This window comes from Mytilus galloprovincialis, chromosome 1 (genome assembly GCF_965363235.1).
Source record: "Mytilus galloprovincialis chromosome 1, xbMytGall1.hap1.1, whole genome shotgun sequence".
NCBI lineage: Eukaryota > Metazoa > Mollusca > Bivalvia > Mytilida > Mytilidae > Mytilus > Mytilus galloprovincialis.
This window is the reverse complement of record NC_134838.1, coordinates 14,015,832-14,037,235: the sequence shown is the minus strand read 5'-3', so window position 1 is coordinate 14,037,235 and position 21,404 is coordinate 14,015,832. Positions and strand designations below refer to the sequence as shown.

The window sequence follows — 21,404 nt, the reverse complement described above, 5'->3', positions numbered from 1 at the left end:
TATATATCTATCATCTGCACCTTTTCTGTGATAGATGATATGATGCCGGATTTATACACCGTTTAACGTACGTGCATGAACCGTTAAACCCTACCGGAGCACATACGTTGACCTTTGGTTTTAGGTTGTGGTCATTTTGTCAACTCTACATTTCTATATTGAGTATTTTGTGAAATGTTGTCTCTTTTTTGTCGTTTATTTAGTGTTTTTGGTCATGGTATCTTCTGGTTTTTTTTCCTTTCGATTTATAGTTTTTGATAGTGTCATTGATTTCTCTTTCATTTTCTTATAACAACAGTATACCAACGATTACTGCAAGACAACCTTTTATTCTTGGTGACTTCTATCTTAAATGACAATAATTGGCCTTTAAAAAAGCATTTTGTTTTTGATTTCTTGGCATTTTATTGAACAATTTTATCATATAAATATTTTTTTTAAACAATAACAAATATGATATGGTGAACATCACATGAAATGATACAAAGGTTTAACAATAATAGCAAGAATAAAAAAAAACTTTAATATCAAAACAATAATAAAAAACACGTTATTTGAACATAAAAATGGATTTTTTAAGTAACTCGTTCAGTAAGATATATTTGTTATTTTGTCCATTGGATAAACATGTTATAAAAGAATAAAACACAATGATAAGTAGCAATCTTCAAAGAATAAGTAGAACATTGTTTATTACATCTGTAGTATTAAATTACACATGTATATTAAAAACTTATAAAAGTCGAAAGCATACGTTATGTAGCATCAATATATCATTTCATTTGTCACGTGATGGTTCGATTTGTGTCATCTCTTCGTCTCTTTTGTTTTGTCTCCAGACACGCAGTAGCCATGGGTATTTTGAAACCTTGATTGAGTTCGTGACTTTAACTTCTTTAGTTGTAGTTTCCTAAGATATTGTTATGTGTTTTGAACAAATTTTAGATGAATAATGCTACATTTATAGCGATGGAATACAGTTGAGATATCACATTGATAATTTTCTTAAAGAAGTGCTGAGTTTTCTCTTAAGCTGCTAGATGCTTTCTGAAATCATTGACGAAATATATGCAGTTTGTGGTATAAAAGGTGTTTGTGTTAAAAATGGTAGTAGTGTTGACATTTTTATTGCGTTTGTGTTTATCAGAAGTTTAAACATGTCATTTAAAAAGCAAATGAATTATTAAATTTTCTTATTTTCAACACATCCAACTGGCAAAACATGTTATACTTATTATGAGTTGTGGTTTTGAATTGATCTTATATACATTTTAACTTTTTTCAAATTTTAAAACACCTTTAAAATGGTTAAGAACTCCAGAATTTCAAACCAACTGTCTTGTCGAATGTGTGTGTTATTCTAAAACACAATTCAATAAGCGGAAACGCTTGTGTCTTCCATTTCCCACTAATTGAACTTAAATATATGTAATACATCCCGCCGAAGCTGATGTAGGTAATCCTTAAATTCATTTACATGCAAGCAGGGTCATAAATACACTGCATCCATTGACAGAGATTTCCCATGAGAAGACTTTAAGGATTGAGGTCGTCTTGCTCTACGAGTTTTTAAATAATCACTGCTGATTGGTGGTGAACGTGGTGGGGACGCTATGGACTGCTTAAATTTATCCAAAAATGAATAGTTTTTCGTTGGTCCTGATACAATCTTAGCCCTCGCCTCGGTCATCTTGTCCATCCATTTGACCTTTAAATGAAAATTATTCTAGGTAAATTCATGTCATAAAATTACGTCATGTTTCCAGTATTTGAAACCTCTGGATCTTGGGAGATAAGGAAACGTTATACAAATTAATATAAGATATTGGTGCATCTTTCATGTGATACTTCAATATTTTATGAATGAAATCTTCATTTTCCACCTGATTATCTTCAGTATATATTCTAGTTAAAGTAAAAGTAATAACAATTCGTAAAAGCAAAAAGTTATTACAAAATTACATTAATACATGTATAACAATACCTTCATCATTTCATTCGGACATTGGAAGGTGTATACGCCTATAACCTGTTGATAACGACTGATCTGTACAAGAACAAATGCATTCTTTAAACCGTTTGCTGAAAAATAAAGCATACATGTGACATGATACTTCAAAACATGTGACAAATAATCTAATTAAAATAAAGTTTCTTATTTTGCTTCTTATTTGGTTGAAGTGAATTTCGGTTTTTGACGTTTTACAACCGATTTTTTTTTAAACATAAATTCGTATTTGATTTGGCCTTCCAACTGCCTTATATAAGTGCTACTGTTGAATCTCATTTAGAAGACAATATTTCTGGCGGACAAAATATAAGCCGTGTATCTTTTTAAATATATAGTACTGACATTTCATGTTCGACAATATAATTCCATGATTTTTTTCCGATTGTACATACCGAATTGTAAACATACCCAAAGTGAAGTAAACAGTAAAATTTCTTTGTTATATTCATGTGAACTAGTATCGTATTAATTATACATTCATAAAACAATTGATAATATAAGGGTTAGGTTAAATTATGATTTATATTTTCGGGAGAAATTTGAAATCTCATTAAAACACGTCACTCGAAATCTTTACATGATTACTTATAGAGAAAAGCAGACCATGCTTCACATTTAACACCCGTTGTGCTGACTATTTTAGTACAAAACCGGTGATAAGTCTTAATTGTAAGGTCACATTCGGTCAAAAGAAGAAGGGATTGTAGTTACAATTCGAATCATCCGTTAACATTTGTAAAATTGATATTACAAAACGGTAAACCAAGTCTCGATGGCGTCCGTAACATTTAAGAATTAAAGATCTCAACTTCACCACATGGAAGTCTAAGTTTAACAGCTTCCTTGATAGCATCAACCCAATATCAAGGAACTCATGATAGGAAATATAAGCCGTCGCATATCATTTCAATTAGAAGATATATACTCCGTATGCTGGCGATGCTATGATATTGCTACACAGAAATTGAAAATTCCCAGTGTAGAAGCTGAAATCCTTTCTTTTACCCTAACGTTTAGTTTTATGCCGACCCTCATTGTAAGTGTTTAGATGTAAGTCAAGATTTAAGGCAGAATTAACAGTATCTGTTGAAGCCTTTACCCCAAGTTCGATGTAATAGATGCGTTCATAGAAATAAAATTTTGAAATATTTAGTGACAAAATATCATCTACATAGCAGCAAGTGAAGTTCAGGGATAATGTTAACTTTCTTTCTTTTCTTTTATTCTTTCCCTTTCAGATGTTCCTGTATGAAGTCAATCTCATATAAATATGCAATGATGGTTTGCCTATCCAACTATTTGTTTATAAATGAAATCTACAGGGCAATGAATCTCGAAGGTAGACAGAATATCAGTCTAAATAACTATTACATTGATTCAGCATAAAGAAAGTTAATTAATCAGTCTCTGTCTAAAGACTAGCTACAGCAATGTAGGCTTAAGTAAAATAATCAGCTTTTAATACTGATTGTTAAGTCGACCTTAGTCTGTCTTGCTAATTTTTCGATAAGTCTAATTAAATGTGTTATATGTTACGTGTAAGATCTTATATCATACGTTGCGAAAGAACTATGTAATTTAAAGATGGACTGAAAACTGAAATGATGTTCTTACTATTTTAGCTGAACATGCTGAAAGGAAACTGATAGGTTTGATGCAGACGAAGAACACATAAGTTAGTGTACCAATGAAGATGAGTATCGAGTGTCTATATGACATAGCTACAGAAATGAACTGACAATTGGTGTTACAATTTGACTCACCTACTGCTTCTGCATGACCTATATCGTGTAAACTGAGTCGATCAAGTGACATTGGCTGTTTTATTACGACATACGTTCCTTTGTCTACTGTTGACATTGTTTGCATCTTCATATAATTACTATCTAATGAATGTTTCTAAAAAAGGTATGACAGAATAAGTTCCATACTTCTCTGGCATTTTTTTTTATTAATTTTGGAGTTAAAGATTTTACTATTTATATTAGAAAATCTTTATGAGAATATTTACAGTTAATAAAAAAAAGGATTTATATTTAATATCTCTAAGTTGTATATTGAATTATGTCAAGATGCTTTTTTTGGTTGTTACAATTTTAGTGTAGGTTACAGAAAAGAGGAATAGATTAAGATCATGACATATTGTATATTTTGTTTATTATTAAACCTTGTGTTGACCTTGACCTATTATTTCAGGTGTTTCTGTGGGTTTGTCATTGGCGTTTACCATTCATATTCATTTCATAGTCTACCATTTGTTAGATAAATGTATAACATCTACAGACATCTTCAAAATGAAATGACAATTTATTCAGTGCTTTAATTTGTTCACAATAATGCTTTCTGTACAACATTTTTATATTCTTTGATGGTTGTTTTTTTTATTGATGCTTCATGTTTCACTGGATTTCAGTTGAAAGTTTTTGTTATTTGACGTAACAACTACTGCCACAATTGAAGAAAAAGAAATCTTCGATAAAAAATACAAATATGTAGTTTCGATTACCTTTCTTTGAAGTTTCTTTGGTTTTGTTATTAATAAGATGTCATCGAAAAGGAAAACATACATTTCATTAGATTTGGCAGAATCTGAAAAATATAAGGAAAAAAACAAATCATTAATATTATAATATAACTTTAAGAAAACCAAAAGATTATAGCTGTACTACAGAAAAAATTCTGAACTGATTAACTCCTTGTTTTTGTGCTAATTCATTGATGTGAATACTAATTTTTTGTGAATTTGAAATCTTTGTCTTTAATTGCAATAAACCATATCAATATAATAAGTCTAACACCAATTTCATATATCGTAAGTTTAACACCAATTCCATTCATCGTTAAATTCATACCAGGTTATTGCATTTTTTTTACTTTGGCAAACAGCAAATTAATATTGTAATCCATTCGTGATATATAACTTACCAACAAGAGTTAAGAATCCCTCATGAACGAGTTGTCTTCCCGGACTACATATAAGTCTTTCACAAGGTTGTCTTGATAATCTGGTTTTTAGAAACTGAAATACAAAAGAGCACATTTTCGAAAAGGGATGAAAATGTACGAAAACGTGTTTACACATTCAAACATTGCTAAAAGCTATTAATTGTTGCGATATAGATATGACGATACTGTTCTTAATTTTGATAGAGCATTGCAAATATGTAATGTCCAGGTTAAATCACATAGATCATGCCTGGACAGACAGGGAAAATAATCTATTTGAAAATGAAACAAGAAAATACTTATTCAAACATAAACCAAATGCATTTTACTTACCAAAACGAAAGTTTTAACCTTGAAGGTGCCTACATGTAGTTACAAACTATTATATACAAGTTCAATATGCATATAGTTTAGAGTTCCAAAGATAATGGACCATGAATAAGATGGCGTAAACATATATCATTTAAGCAGTGAATATTTAAAAAAAAATCTGTCTTGAATTTAATAATGGTTTTATTTGCGAACTTACATCTGGTATCAGAGCTCTCGGATCAATATCTGAGATTGATGGCCACACTAACTGGCTCTGTATATCTTGTAAACGTTCATAATTTTTTACCCATTTTAATTTATCTTCCATCTTTTCTGAAATCATATAATTTAGTATTGTATCAATATTTAGATTATATTCACAATATATACATATTGACATGATAAGTAATACATACATGAATAAAAGACCTAGAACTGCCGAAATGACTGGTAGACAAACAATACAGCCATAAAGACTGATCTACGTAACAAACAGAACAACCAAAATGATAATTAGAAAAACAAAACAACGAAAATGACGGATAGACAAAAAAAAAAATACATATTAATCTACCAAAACCAATAACAACAACAACAACATATTAATACTAAGTTAACCGTAATACGTTGGTGTCATTCAAAATAAAATTTTAAACAAAATAATTTTTAAAACAGATTGATCTATTCTATTTTTTTTAATATAACACATTGACCGTTATGGAACAACTGTCACAGATGATATCAGATATGTTTCTTAATTCGTAACTACAATACTCTTCCCTTTTCACGAATGTGACCTAACGAAATGGAGTATTTACTGGATTTGTAATAACATAAGCAACACGACCGATGATACATGTGGAGCAGGATCTGCTTACGCTTCCGTAGAACCTAAGATCACCTCCAGTTTTTGGTAGGATTCGTGTTGCTTAGTCTTTAGTTTTCTATATTGTGTCTTCTGTACTATATTTTGTCTGTTTGTCTTTTTATTTTTAGCCATGGCGTTGTCAGTTTATTTTCTATCTATGAGTTTGACTCTCCCTCTGGTATCTTGCGTCCCTCTTTTGTACACTTGTCATACGAATTAGCCTTTCTCCCTTTTTATTTTTGACATGACAGTTATAGTGCAAATTAAGCAAGTATTCCAATTATTGTTTCCAAGCCTGGTCATCTCTGTTTTACATATCAATAATGTGGTCATTTTTATAAATTTCCTGTTTACAAAACTTAAAATTTTTCGAATAACTAAGAATTTTCTTATCCCAGTCATAAATTACCGTAGCCGTATTTGGAATTTTGGATCCTCAATGCTCTTCAAATAAACTTTGTACCTGTTTGACTTTATAAATATTTTGATATGAGCGTCACTGGTGAGTCTTATGTAGACGAAAAGCGCGTCTGGCGTACTAAATTATAATCCTGGTACCTTTGATAACTATTTTTAGAAGAACTTTTATTTTCATATTTACAACAATTGACGTGATTCACTAATTTTCTCTTGTTTACAATTATCTAAAAACTTAAATTATCAAGCTAACATTCCGCACGTGTTTTGTTGTTTCCTCCTTTATTGAAACTAAAGTAGGCATTCTACCAATATACTTACTAAGTGAAAATTCTACTTTTTCTCTAAGTTCGGACAGCAGCTCTTGTTCTGTGGAGTTTTGTGTATATTTTCTGATATTTAAAAGTAACAATGGAAATTTTGTACAGTGCTGCATGGGCGCTACCAATAAATCATTTAACTGTAATCGGTTACATCTTTGGTCAGAGGTACACCACTAAAACATGTAAACAAAAATAACATTCATTATTAATTATTTGAAAGATAACTGATGAAGGTAAATCCAGCAAAGACTCTTCGGATGCATGAAAGTGTAGTATATCATCTTTTGTTGGTGGTTTTATTATTAGCATTATCTGTATTTAATTAACAGTGCTAGTGAGTCTCTATATTTAATTAACAGTGCTAGTGAGTCTCCATATTTAATTAGCAGTGCTAGTTAGTCTCTATATTTTATTAACAGTGCCAGTGAGTCTCTATATTCAATTAACAGTGCCAGTGAGTCTCTATATTTAATTAACAGTGCTAGTGAGTCTCTATATTTAATTAACAGTGCCAGTGAGTCTCTGTATTAACAAAATATTGGTAAACATTGTGTCTCACAGTTCCTTCAAACTCTTTGATATAACCATTTGAAATAAAATAATTATAATTATTAGTAGTAGTAGTAATAGGGGAAGTAACAACATAAGTGAACATCACATTTGACCAGTAAAATAAGAATACCTTTTCAAAATCAGCAAAGTCATCATGCCGACGTAACTGGTCAAGGTAGCCTAATGCATTAACATAATTTAAACAGTAAGTGTGATATACCCCGCCATCTCTGGAATGTGTTGTGAACTGAAAATATATATATCAAAACTTATAATAAAAACTCAACATATTCAGATACTTTACAATCAGGATTTACTTAGAAAAGAAAATGACAAAATCGAGTTAATCTCGACATGCAATATTATTGATATGTAGCTGTATATAAAAAGCACTTAAGGTGGAATCCTATTTTTTGTTCTAAGAAACACAGAAATCAACACAATCGGCAACCAATACCCCCTATGGATATAAAGGAATGCAATTTTCACCACGCATGTACTAACGGTGCTGTTCTTTTGCGTTTTTGTGTTTTTTTTTAATTGCTATGTATGAACTGATTTTTTGTCATGTATGGATACATGTATCTTTCTTATCTATCAAAACAAACATGTATTGTGTAAAAAACATACATGCAGTATACTGAAAATAATTACCCAATTATCATTGAATTTAAGAATACAAGAATCTGAATATTTTCAAATGTATATAGGTTCATAAAATATGTAGCCTTGGATAACATTTTACATACCCGTTCAAAAGCTCGTACAAGCACATTTGTACTGCCAAAATCTGTGGAGCTCATATCTTTTACCAAAGCAGATATAAAATCTTTGCAAAATGTATAGCTGACCTAAAATGTAAATAAGTTTTCTATAATACACTAGTTGTCGTTTGTTTCTGTGCTGCATACATTTATTTGTTTTTCGTTAAAACAATGTGTACGTTAATGAGGTCGTTGGCTTTACTCGTTAGTTTGTAAAAGATTTGTGATTTGGGGGGATTTTATAGGCGACCGTGTGATATGGACTTTGCTTATTGATTTACTTTTGATGTTAATTGCTTTGTCATTTCGGTCTCTTATGGAGAGTTTTTTCATTGACAATCATACAACATCTTCTTTTTTTAAAGCTATGTCTACATGTATATGACTGCTGGTTTGTGCTATTGTAAGATATGAATTTTGTGATAGATTTAAATAAATGGTCTGGTATTGTTTCGGCAGTAAGCACACTTTCCGTTTAAAGTAATGATTCGAGTGAAATTAACATGCATTCCACGCGACAAATTGCAATATGTTTTATTGGTTGTTAATCTGTTAGAGAATGGTCATTGTCACTGACAAGTTCTAAAACTAGTGTTTTAGTTATTTCTTTTATGAATGACATAAGAAACAGATTGGGCATACAGTATACAGAAATAACATAGTCAATTATATAAATAATTTATGTTCGTTTGAACGAAAAGAATTTAGAAAATAAACCCCCCCCCAAAAAAAACCCGGTATTTTTCCACGTCTTGTTTATAGTGTTGTTTCTTATATTTGTGCCTCAGTAAAGAATATTAACATCTAATTTTAATCATTACTGAAATAAAAAATTTTATCATCATAAATATGACCATTCGAAAGTAATTAGTTGTCTTGGTATTACTTATTTGAAGCAGACTTTCGTCATTTATTCCGTCAATACAATACAAATAACTCAAAGGGAAATCCTTCAAAAATTTAAAGTTTTAATGATAAAATTGAAATGGGTGTAAAATGTACTTACATAGCAAAGTTCATCTAAATTACCGAAAATATCATGGGGTTCAGCAAACATTAAATGTCCTTCAACCTGAACTTTTTTCAACGGTTCCATAAAGCACTGCATAAAAAAGACAGTTTCGTCAACAGAAATATAATAGAAGCATAAATTGTTGTAGTGGTCGTTATTTGCTTGACATTTTAAAGAATAGTCAATCCTTGCTATATCATTCTACTAAAAATAGATAGTTCAATTTATATTGATTCAGTATATTAATAAATGATCATGAAGTCAATGTATTTACTCATTCTTCTTTGAAAATTTAACATAAGAACTTTACCCTTTAATATGTTATCTATATTTACAAGCATACAACAATGAGTCAGGAACACTTCTTAAATCCTACCATGACAGAACAACACATCTAAATCATGAAATTAAGAATATGCCATAGAGACAACACGACCAAAGAGTATCTCGAAACATCTCGAAACATTTATACGTACATGACTTTGTGTGTAACTTTTAAAAACAAGGATTTTTATTGGAATTAACTACCTAACGAAATTAATGTACGCACTACACAAGTAACAACTGGTTGTGTATTTTTTTTACCAATTGAAACACTGTATGCTGCGATACACAGAACACCCGGTTTATAAATATGCAGCAAGGATGTATAAATAACATAGATTTTTTTCTCTCGATTAAATATTTATTTCCAACGCAACAGCGTTATAGATTCAGTTTAAATAAAACCACTTACGTGTTTCAGAACCATGAGATGGTCTATTAAGAAAACACATTCACTTTTGAATAATTCCCATACTGCCTCACGTCGTTTTCTCTCGTTGTCTGGTATCGTAATCTCATCCTGTTGTTTGTCAGAGCTAGCCACTAAATCTGACCAATGCAGCGTCTATAATAAGATTAAATTAAGTGTAAGGACATACTATAGTTAGCTTATGTTTTAGATGGCTGGGATGATTGTTTTCAAAACCAAAGAAATATGGAAATCTTGTTATGTTCAAGGTTATAAATAATTCATTTTCAAATAACAATATAAATCGAACACTTCAGTGTATCACTTTGTTGTAACGGAATGTTAGATTTAAATCATGTGATATCGTTTGGTTACATATCTTTAATTAAAGATCGTTGGTCAACCTATATATTCATCATAGGTACCATGTACCTCAGATGTGCTGCTCGTTACAAAAGATTTATCAGTGACGCTCAAATCCAAAAATGTATAAAGGTCAAAGACAGTTCGACGTGGATTTTGGTTTGTGTGTCGTGTTGTTATATTGATGTCTCATTAACTTCAACGCGTCATTTTTGTTTCATTTCTATGTTGGTTGAAAATTCAAAAAAATAAAATCTTCAGCAATAAAAAAAAAAAACTAACTAGGAATAAGAACTGAGTTCGTCAAACTGATACATAAAAGACACACAATTGCTAACAGTATAGCGCTAATGCACCATGATTGTTATCTTTCTTTGAATACTTTGAATTTGATGAAACACATAAAAAAAGTTTGGAGCGTAATACACTGTTCAACATCTAGCATCCGTCGTTTTTTTTCAAGGTAAGTACACATACGGTGTTTATCTCGTTCGGTGAGATATGGATATGAGATATTTAGTATCACAATATCAACGCTTATACTATACCGATTTTTCTTTTATGCCGTTAAATGATTGTCTTTTAATTCGAATGGAGAACTATAAAATGATTGTCTTTTAATTCGAATGGAGAACTATCACTACAAACCAGTAAAAGTCTGAAATGGCCTATATCTGTACTAGACTGTACTGTCTTTTACTCGACCAGTCTGAATTGGTCTGAAATTTACTTGATAATACTCGACTGTAGTCTGAACCATACTTAACAGTCTGAATTTGTACTTGACCAGTTCTTAACCATTTTATACGAGTCTGAACCATGCTCGACCTAGTCTAAACCATACTTGACCTAGTCTGAACCGTACTCGACCTAGTCTGAACCATACTCGACCTAGTCTGAACCATACTCGACAAAGTCTTAACCAACCTGGACCTATTCTTTATATCTATCAACTGAATTTTATCAATTTAGGAAATATTTTTAATAAAAATGAAATTTGAACAACAACTTGATATCAAAAATGTATTCAATATAGTATTGAAGTTAGAATTTCACAATAATCAATCATAAAATAACTTCAACACAATATTAATCAACACTTACATAATAATATATATCAACCTTAAAATACAAATAAAACAAGGTGATCAAATAGTCTAAACAATGAATTGTGAGTAATATTTTCAATATTATTCAAAATTCTATGAATATTTCTGAAGTATTTTATGCTAACTGGACTATTTTCACCTTTAACTTAAGCCTAGTATAGATTTATGTTGTCAGTTAGACTTTAGTTAATAATGCAGTGAATGTTTTTTTATTAATAGTTATATAAAATAGTATATAGAAAGGAAATGCGTTCCAAAGTAACAATAAAAAATCATTTCAATTGATTTAAGTATTTTTTGTCAAATTAAAGACATGGCATTCATTAAACACTTTAATATGATCGTATTGCCTCAGTACATCTGTGTTTTACCTGTAGGTAAAAAAAAAAGCCCTATTTTCTTAAATTCGTGTATTACTTATCTTGTATATTCGAAAGGCCTTGTTTTTTTTAAGTTAAAGAGGATGTTGCAATTTTGAATTAATGTTATTTAGAATTAAATACCTCTGACTAGGTGTGATCTTATCTATGAGTTTGCCCAAAGCAGAGGTTATACTTAATATTTCACCACTACTCAGAAAAACAATTTTATTGATTTATTTAATTTTATCCCTTTTTGATATAAATTATATATAATATATCATTTTTTTATCCTCAATATAATAATAGATATATTTTTAATATAAGGTTAAACAATTCATACATTTTGTTGGCTGTTGTTATAAATGTCAGCAAAAAAGAAATTTATTTTAACAGTTAAAAAAGTAGAGGTTATTTGGTCTAGTATGGTTCAGACTGGTCGAGTATTGTTCAGACCTTTGGTTAAGCATGGTTTAGACTGGAAAATAGGTCGTGTACAGATCAAGAATGGGTTAAGACTGTTCCAGACTGGTCGAGTAATAGTTCAGACTATTTTCAACGGCATATATAAGGGTCAAGTAGGATTCAGTACAGTCGAGTATGGTTCAGACTGGGGTCGAGTAATGTCAAGTAAAAGTCAGACCAATTCAGACTGGTCGAGTAAAAATCAGTACAGTCGAGTACAGATATAGGCCATTTCAGACTTTAATGGTTTGTAGTGTATGGCTTACCTTATATGCCGTCAGATGATTGTCTTTGAATTCGGATGGTGTGATTTGGCTTAAAATATCTTCAAGTCGTGGTAAGGATTCCTTGCTTCTGGTTTTCATCTATAAATTATTGGCATTTTGACAATTTGGAAAGTTAAATAGAGGCTATCTCCATTATAGTCATGAATAATAGGCTAGACATGCATCGTTTTAATTTAATTATATACCATTGATATATACCCCCTGTCTATTTAACTGACTCAACGTAACTCGCAGTACCTCTTTAGAATATATTTCCATTATTTTAATGCAATACAATACATGTATTTAGTTACAGATGATGTTCGATATCATCGAGCATACATGTTTCGCTTACAGAAATACAACAAGTGAGGACGCCTTTTTTTTTAACTTTTTTTCTGCGTTTGCCTTTTAATTTTGAAACTAGTCTATAGCAATTTATTTTAATACACATTTAAGCCCATTAAATTACGGTGCTCTTGACAAAAAGATGCAACGCTGACATGTCATTGTGGTATCATTGTCAGTAGGAGTATTGCATCTGACAAGCAGGAGAATTGCTATAAATTAATCGTATATGTAAAACAAACTTGATAAAGTCTTTGTATAAAAATTCAAAAGATACAACTATAAATAAAAGCTTACCAACTTCAATAATGAAAATGACTGTCTTTTCTTTGAATCTAAATGAATTAAAATCTCCGGTTAGACTTTGTAAACAATTGATGCATTGAATATATTTGGAAATTTGAAGCAAAAGAATCTTCACAAACTAAAAGTGTGCACAAATATTATATAAAAAACCCAGGTTGATATCGATAAAAATACAATAGATAATGATGAAAAAAGGAGGATAATCATCTAGTACATGTAGCAACCTACATTCAATAAATGACGATACAGGCTAATGTGATATGCATTTTAATCCTACTTGGTACTTTTCGACATGCTGACATAATTTAAAAAGTGATGATAAGCAAGATAGCAGCACGCACATGCCATCTACCCGGACATATTATTCAAGGCTGACCAGTCTTTGCTCTTAATCATAAGTGTTAATTACCTATAAAAAATGCAACAAACACAAATGTTTAAGTATTGGTTTGACGCGGTCGGTGATAGATTTAAAACATACGTTAACCAAAGCGAGCACGATACCTCAAAGCCACAGCTTCTGTTTAAAAACAGTGGACAAAGATTAGGTTTTCAAAGCAGTGGCGCACTTTAAAAAGTAAATATTCCAACTGACAACTACATGTTGTTTTTAAATCTAATTACTTGAAAATAAACGAATGCTATCAGGTTAAAGGGCAAACGCAATAATCCATAATTCATATAATTACGGGGAAACCATCTGCCTTATCTATTATAAAACTAGATGTGTCAAAGCGACACGAATGGCCCCGTCTCAAAAATGTGAAAAATTTGCAATTTCAATAACACATGTGGACACAAACATGATGGTAGTCTCGCATTATCAAAAATCAGCTCAAAATCTGGAGGCAAAAAGAAAAAAATTCCGTATAACTGCGATTTTCAACAATTTTCAAAGTTGTAAACCCTTTATTTTGGCAAAAATTAGCGGAGTGGAACAAAACCAAAACTTGATCTGTAACTAATTATGGTTAGCTCACATACCAAAAATCAGCCCAATATCTGAAAGCATTTAGAAAAAAGGTCCGTTTAACTGTGATTTTCAAATATTTATATAAGTCCAAAGCCCCAAATTACAGCAAAAATCAGCCGAGCAGAACGAATCTTAAACTTTATCTGTAACTCATCATGGATAACTCACATACCAAATATCAGCCGAATATCTGAAAGCGTTTTAGAAAAAAAGTCCGTATAACTGTGATTTTCAACAATTTATCAAAGTCCAAAGCCCGTAATTTCGGTACAAATTAGCGAAGCGGAACGAAACTTAAACTTAATCTGTACCTCATCATGGTTAACTCACATACCAAAAATCAGCCCAATATCTGAAGGCTTTTAGAAAAAAACTCCGTACAATGGTCTGTTGCGGAATAACGGAATGACAGAATGACGAAAATTACGAAATGGCGGAATAACGGAATGATAGAATGACGGAATTACGGAATGACGGAATTACGGAATTACGGAATGACGAAATTACAGACAAGGGTAAAACTATATGGCACCGATAACTTCGTTGCGGGGCCATAAAAAAAAACGAGAAACACTTCTAAACCACATCAAAAACGACAACTACTGAACAGAAGATTCCTTTTCTCACTTTGATAGGTCACTAGTCTAAATACCACATGTTATGATATTCGGTAAGATAATATCGTTACATATTGTTCTAGTGACGTAGTATGGTATATATTGGTCTGTAAATTCCATAGGGGGATTCGTTCTTTGCTCTCCCCAATACGGAATTTAATGACCCAATATATACCGTATTAGTTCACTAGCACACAATGCTAATAATAATATGTTCCTTCGAGTAGAGCTCTCTGGAATATATTGGTGTCGTTGATTGCTTGAGGTATGACAGTAGAAAGCAAATTTACTTTCTCTACAAGGTGCAGACCAACCATTACACAAAGTTAACGCCGCGTGCACATATTTCGTTAGTTACTTTACGTTTTGCGTTCTGATTAATTATTTTATTCAATTAAACAGGTATAATATCATTAATAAAACTGTAATCGTCAATATGTCAATCGAAAACGGACAGTTGGTTTTTTGGTGTACCTTATCATGTGATTTGTTAGGTCAGTGTATCTAGGATACGACGACAATCTACGTTACTTAGAATTCAAACAGTAAACGTGCTTTCATTTTTTACAAAAAAAAAAAAAAAAAAAAAAAAAGACGTCCCCTTTTTACGTTATTGTAGAAGTAAACGTGAAAGTAAACGCCCGTTTTCTCTTTAATAAATTAGAAGGCGCGCCATTTTCTCGTTAACGTGGAGGTAAGCTCGAAAGTAAACGCACGTTAACATTGTATATCACTGGTATTTTGGAGTTAACGTAGAGTTAACGCGGCGTTTACATAACATGCACGCGAGTAACGCCGCGTTAAATTTTCCGCCCATCTACATGTCATGCTTGGTCTGTATCCAACTGTATATACAATGTATACAGGAATAAACTGCGCTTAATCAAACTAAATAGAATGAAATTCAAAACAGTGTGGCTGTGGCCATTGATTGACACATTAAATTCATCCTTTGACTGGGACAATTTACGTGAACGTTTGTCTGTAACGACCACTGTTCACGACGTACCTACGATAGACATTTAAACTGTGGGGTCACCAAAGGTTTCTTAACGCCTCTAATTATAAAATAATTCGAAAAATTAATCAGGAATAACCTTTATGTTTTGATTTATATAATTGATATCAATCAAAACATCGTGTTATTTCTGATTAATTGTTCGAATTACTTTATTAAGGTGTTGAGAACCTTTGGTGACCCCATAGTTTAAGTGTATTTAAAAAGTACATAGTGAGCAGTGGTCGTTACATACAAACGTTCACCTAAATTGTCCCAGTCAATGGATGAATTTAATGTGTCAATTAATGGTCACAGCCACACTGTTTTGAATTTCATTCTACAACAAATATATTAAAAAAAAAAAAAAAAAAAAATCGGAAAGGTAAGAGGTTTTATTTTTATTTGTGCACATGGATATTCTATTTAAAATATTATGACTGTGACTACATGATAATTTTATAATGAAAAATAAGATTTATGACATGTTTTGTGTGTATGTCTTTAGATTTGCAATAGCCCTATCAGAAATATGATAAACCCGATGTTTGAGTGATTTAACTTTTATTCGTTCTTTTCCAGACCGATTTGTAAAAGTGAAGCATTTGTCAATGTTGAAGTCAATACCGATCCAGAAATTATATCTTGATCACTTACCGTCTGTCAAAGTCGTTGTGCCATTTTTTGTTGGATAAAAATCCGATATAGTATTTCTTTTGAGTAACTTCTTGTGTGGATCGTCTTGAACGAGTAAATCGCCTGGATATACAGACATATTCATTTCGACAGAGCTGCGTCTACGTCTAATGCGCTCTGCAAGATTGCTGTAACACATTAATGTAATGTGTTATTATCAAAGGCGACTGAAGTCAAATTGATTGATACCGATTTTATTTACTTCAAGAAAAATCAATTCTCAGACGTAGAAATTGACAAATTTAAACGGTTCTATTTTGATATTTCTGGATTTAGCAGGATAGCAGTTATCATTACTTTGAAATGAATGCAACAAAGTTTCCTATAATGATTAGAATGTCTCTGCTTTATTTACCATACATTTTATCATGATGAAAACAGTTATAAAAACATAGGTTATTATTGGAAAAAAATATTCCCTTTCATTTCATAATTGCCTTTCGTTGACATTAAATAATACAAGCATAGTAAATGATGGTGGGTGTTCTTGAAATTAGAATCCTCGTGTCTTGTCTTGTAAACGATTAACATGCTGATAATAAGTGAACTATGATTTAAATCTGGAAACAACATTTTCATTGACGTCTTTCGTAATTTGTCCATAACAACAACGGTGGGTGGTAACCGGTTATTCTGATGGTAAGTCTTGTATAGACGCGCACACTGCTTGTTTTAAACCTGTTATGTAATAGCCTTAGATTAAAATGATTGGCGTTCTGTCTATCATTCTAACACAGGGGTTAGTCCATACCTTGTCCGTAATGAACATGCTGCTGCGTTTATTCGATCCCAAATGTGTCCTGCACGATCAGAATAAGTTGATGCAAGATTTGCTTGAACTGACGAATTTGGCTATTTTGTTTTTGGCATGCCCTATCTCAAAGAATGAGTTACACTTTTCGTTTAAACACTAAGGCTGCATAATCTATTGTCTATCATGTTCTTTAAAAAGCGATACTACAGAAATACCTTTGCTAAAAGACCCGTCGTCTGACAGACTTTAAAATATTTAAACAGCTCTGTTATCACTGTCCTCCTTGCTTAAGGAAACCTTACTTCATAAAATGCTATGTTCTGTGGTATTCCGTTTTTTGTTTTTATTTTGTACATTTGCTTCGAAGGTTGAGTAACATTTTTAACGAAACTGGTAGTTTTGTGTGCAGGAGTTTCTTTTTTGCGATTTCACTCACAGTTTAAGTTTGAGTTTTACCCGATTTGAATACACCCTCTAATAGTTATTTACCTCAGTGATTCATTTGTTTTCAAATTTAGATTAAATTTTGTCTAATTATACCGTTTTCAACTGAACTTTGTTGACTGTTTCTAATACATAATTGTGTTCGAGGTTCGCCAACATGTTTGTATTATGTAGTTTGCCTTGCAACGTGATTCATATCAACTTTTGGTGACATATTGTTGTGAGCTACGATATATTGAAATGATTCCCTAAAGACTAAGATACAGTTCTATACAGCTAGTTTGATTTATTCAATAGTTGAAGCGTAGGTTTATGGAACGTGTTCAACTTGAATTGGCAGCTTTATAGTCGTTTCAATACATTGTTTATCTGATTTATGTGAATGACGTTCTGGTGTTTTTGCTTTCCTTAGGAAAAGCTCATTGTTAAAAGACACGATCATAGTCTCTTGACAAATTTACGACTGTTTGAGATGTAATTGCTTTACTGTAGTGACTTGATTGGTGAACATGATAAATAATTTTAGACCTTAATGTCTAACTTACCTAGCATTATCGCCTTCATCACAAGAATTACATGGAGAGACTTCAGGAGATAACGTGCTTGGGGAAACGTCACCAAAATTCTGTAAAATAATCAAATCTTATAATTTTAGGATTATAGAGAAACACATTTTGACAGAAGAGATGAAAATCGAATTATTCCCCCCAAAACCCAACACTAAAAGAAACAAAATGAACAAATTTCCCAAAAAATAAATTAAAAAATGAAACTAAAGAAGAAGATGTTGTATGAGTGCAAGTAAGTGATTCACTTATTAACCAAAGTGATAGGACATGTTATCAAAATGCAAACACATTTAAAAAGTACCACGGGGTATTAAACATAAGTCATCGGGTACAGTTAAGTGGGTACCTATAATGTTATTCAATGACATAATGTCTCCTAAATAACCAAAAACGTGTGGATCCAGTAAGCTACAAACTAGTTACTTAAACAAAAAAAGTAGAAAGTTTAAAATAAAACACAAATAGTTCCAAAGAAAAAGAAAGATTGAGAACAACAAGAAATCGCCAAAAAATGGGAAAACACATACATTGGAATTGCAAAGTCAAATATATTAGTAACATAAGAAAAGAAAAAAACACCAACAAATATCGCAGGAAAACAACTACAACAACTGCTAAACCCTTGTTCTAAACAGATAACCAAAGCATAGGCTGATACAAAAAATACTGGAAACCCCCCATATTGGAGATTTGTTTACCATTACACAATGCTGAGGTATTGTTGTCCAGTGGTAGCTTGGTTAATTTGAGTCTGAAATCGATTCCAGAGGTAGACAGATTTTAAGCATTTTTGTGATATATCTTTTATCAGTTATCACTTACTCGTGCAAGTGGTAAAAGTCACGTTTTATTAAACTATAAAATCAGATAAGTTTGAATATAAACACAGAATAATGTAATTGTACTATCAATAAAGATTACTGATAGTTAAACGTATTGTAAGGTCTTTATTCCGTCATTGAAATCAAATGTCAAGTTCAATGACTTGGACATCAAATAAAATCGGTTTAAACATTCGGAATAATTGAACCGACCATTTACGTGAAACATGCATTGACAATATTCCTTTTTGACTTAAAATCACAAAAGATAGTGTAAACAGGCCACTAAAATAATAATAAAAATATTAACATGAAAAAGTCCATGATACACCTACCAAGTTACATTTTGAATCAATCTGGAGAGAGGTTTTAAACTGGTAGTTTTGATTAAAGTAGAGAGAGAATCCAAATTGCCAAATAGCAAATACATTGATGTGATAATTATTATTCAGTTTTCGGATATGGCTGTTCAATTTAATGCCCCATTGTGGTGAAATATCTTTGCATTATGATATTTAGAAAACGCTAACAGGTCTGATGATGATTCAGACGACGAGCCAGATAGACAAATCTCTGTCAATATGTCAAACAAATAGAAATATTTGAGGAATTGGAGTAACCTCGGTGTCAATTGTCCAATCTTTAATGACATTCGGCCATATACGTTTCTGTGCTCCTTGACTTTAATCACACTGATCATGACCATGTGGCAATATGTTCGACCTATTATTTATGTTACTTCATACATTTAAATACAAAGAGTTTAAGATAAATTAACGTTAGTCCACACATCAATGTTAAAGTTCAACTAAGAAAATATAAAATACTCTTGCGAAAACTGTGGTCTGTGCAAAACTAAATGTCAGTTAGTATAATTATAAATAGGGAAACTGTCCAATAAAGACATAAGCATAAGACAGTAAACAATTAGTGATCACCGTATGGCCTTTGAAACCGTGTAACCATAAACGAAATAAACAGGAATCACATTCTGGTTATTTTTAATTTCCCTCGTTATTTAAATGTTCGAAACAATTCATTGATATAAAGTAACGTATATTCATTCATATATGAAAAATAAAATTAAGAATAGAAATGGGGAGTACGTCAAACAGACAACAACTCGAACACAGAGCAGATAACAGCATGATAGGTTGTGGTATAAGTGCAAGTAATTTGCAATGCCCAATGTCTTGAAATGTCATATTTACATGACATCGCCGCTTTTATAATCCTGGTACCTTTGATAACTATTCTAGTTTTCACACTGCAATAACAATAAGCTCTACATTCTTCAGTTATAACACACAAAAATCTTGTCATGTTTAACTTATATTAACGAAAAAATCCACAACAACGATTTCATTTTGGTAAGAAAAATGATAGTACGTTTGATATTATGTGTAGTTAAATGTCTTACTAATCTATGTGTTATTGTTCTTGTATTAAATGTACACTCGTCCATAAAATACACAGACCTGGTAATGATTTACCAATAAAGCAACCACAATACACAATGAGTGTCCAAGGTTCACTAATAGAATATACATAGCAACAGGCCAAAGTAAATGAAAATGAATAAAATAATGCAAATTTATGTAAAATGCCCGTAACTGTTTACGTCTGTTCTTATTTCCATTAACTCTTTGTTATTGTGTTTGAGATACGATTTATTTATATTTTGTCTTTTCTTGACGTTTTCTTAACAACTAGGTCGGTTTAAACTTAGATTCTGTCAATTTTGTCTACTGAATTACGATATTGAAACCTATACTTCATATAACATTATAACAATTATAACAATGTGAAATATGAAACAATACGCTTCAATGTTTTTCAAGGCTTCATTTGAAGATTGAAACCAAAAAGAAGATATTATTTTTAAAAAAATCAATGGTTTCTCAAAGAAAACATCTACCACTAATTACTTAAGGCCATATAATATACAATTCTTTTGATGGTATAATGTACCTTTTTCTTTTCCATCGTTTTTATTATATTAAAGCTGAAACATAAAACTGTATTGTATAGAACACACACGGATTTGGTTTCTTTTGACGGCGAATTTGAGAAAAGACAGATATATTATGGAAGTACAATTTACCCCATTTATTTCCAAATAACAAAACTTTTCAATATCTTTTTTCAAAGCAACATTATTAAGAAAGCATTGTTGACGAAACTCATTAAAAACAATATTTTATTTATGGTAAGGGATCAAATTATTCCTTAATTCTTTAGAGGTCAAGTTTTAAGTCCACACCGAGAAATAATTTATTAATAGTATTACTCAGTTTAGGTAGAAACAATGTCTTTCATCTTCGAAAATATAGAAACGTTATAAAATGAGATTTTCTTCGTTTCAAAATATCAATCTTT

At 31.3% G+C, this 21,404-nt stretch overlaps 1 protein-coding gene across 3 annotated transcripts in view; it reads right to left on the bottom strand.

Moving 5' to 3' along the window:
* Positions 1 to 386: 386 nt before the first annotated feature.
* LOC143066243 (pleckstrin homology domain-containing family G member 7-like) overlaps positions 387 to 21,404 on the bottom strand; it is a 113,067-nt gene continuing 92,049 nt past the window's right edge. For all 3 annotated transcript variants that reach the window (XM_076239238.1, XM_076239252.1, XM_076239244.1), the window contains exons 6-20: positions 18,181 to 18,260; positions 16,399 to 16,565; positions 13,146 to 13,183; positions 12,501 to 12,599; positions 9,942 to 10,094; positions 9,200 to 9,295; positions 8,179 to 8,280; positions 7,560 to 7,676; positions 6,876 to 7,050; positions 5,487 to 5,602; positions 4,937 to 5,030; positions 4,518 to 4,600; positions 3,775 to 3,910; positions 1,985 to 2,082; positions 387 to 1,708 (exon numbers count right to left, since the gene is read on the bottom strand). In XM_076239238.1, the coding sequence (XP_076095353.1) occupies positions 1,490 to 1,708; positions 1,985 to 2,082; positions 3,775 to 3,910; positions 4,518 to 4,600; positions 4,937 to 5,030; positions 5,487 to 5,602; positions 6,876 to 7,050; positions 7,560 to 7,676; positions 8,179 to 8,280; positions 9,200 to 9,295; positions 9,942 to 10,094; positions 12,501 to 12,599; positions 13,146 to 13,183; positions 16,399 to 16,565; positions 18,181 to 18,260 (1,773 nt within the window). In that variant the 3' untranslated portion in view covers positions 387 to 1,489. The remainder of the gene's footprint in view (positions 1,709 to 1,984; positions 2,083 to 3,774; positions 3,911 to 4,517; positions 4,601 to 4,936; positions 5,031 to 5,486; positions 5,603 to 6,875; positions 7,051 to 7,559; positions 7,677 to 8,178; positions 8,281 to 9,199; positions 9,296 to 9,941; positions 10,095 to 12,500; positions 12,600 to 13,145; positions 13,184 to 16,398; positions 16,566 to 18,180; positions 18,261 to 21,404) is intronic.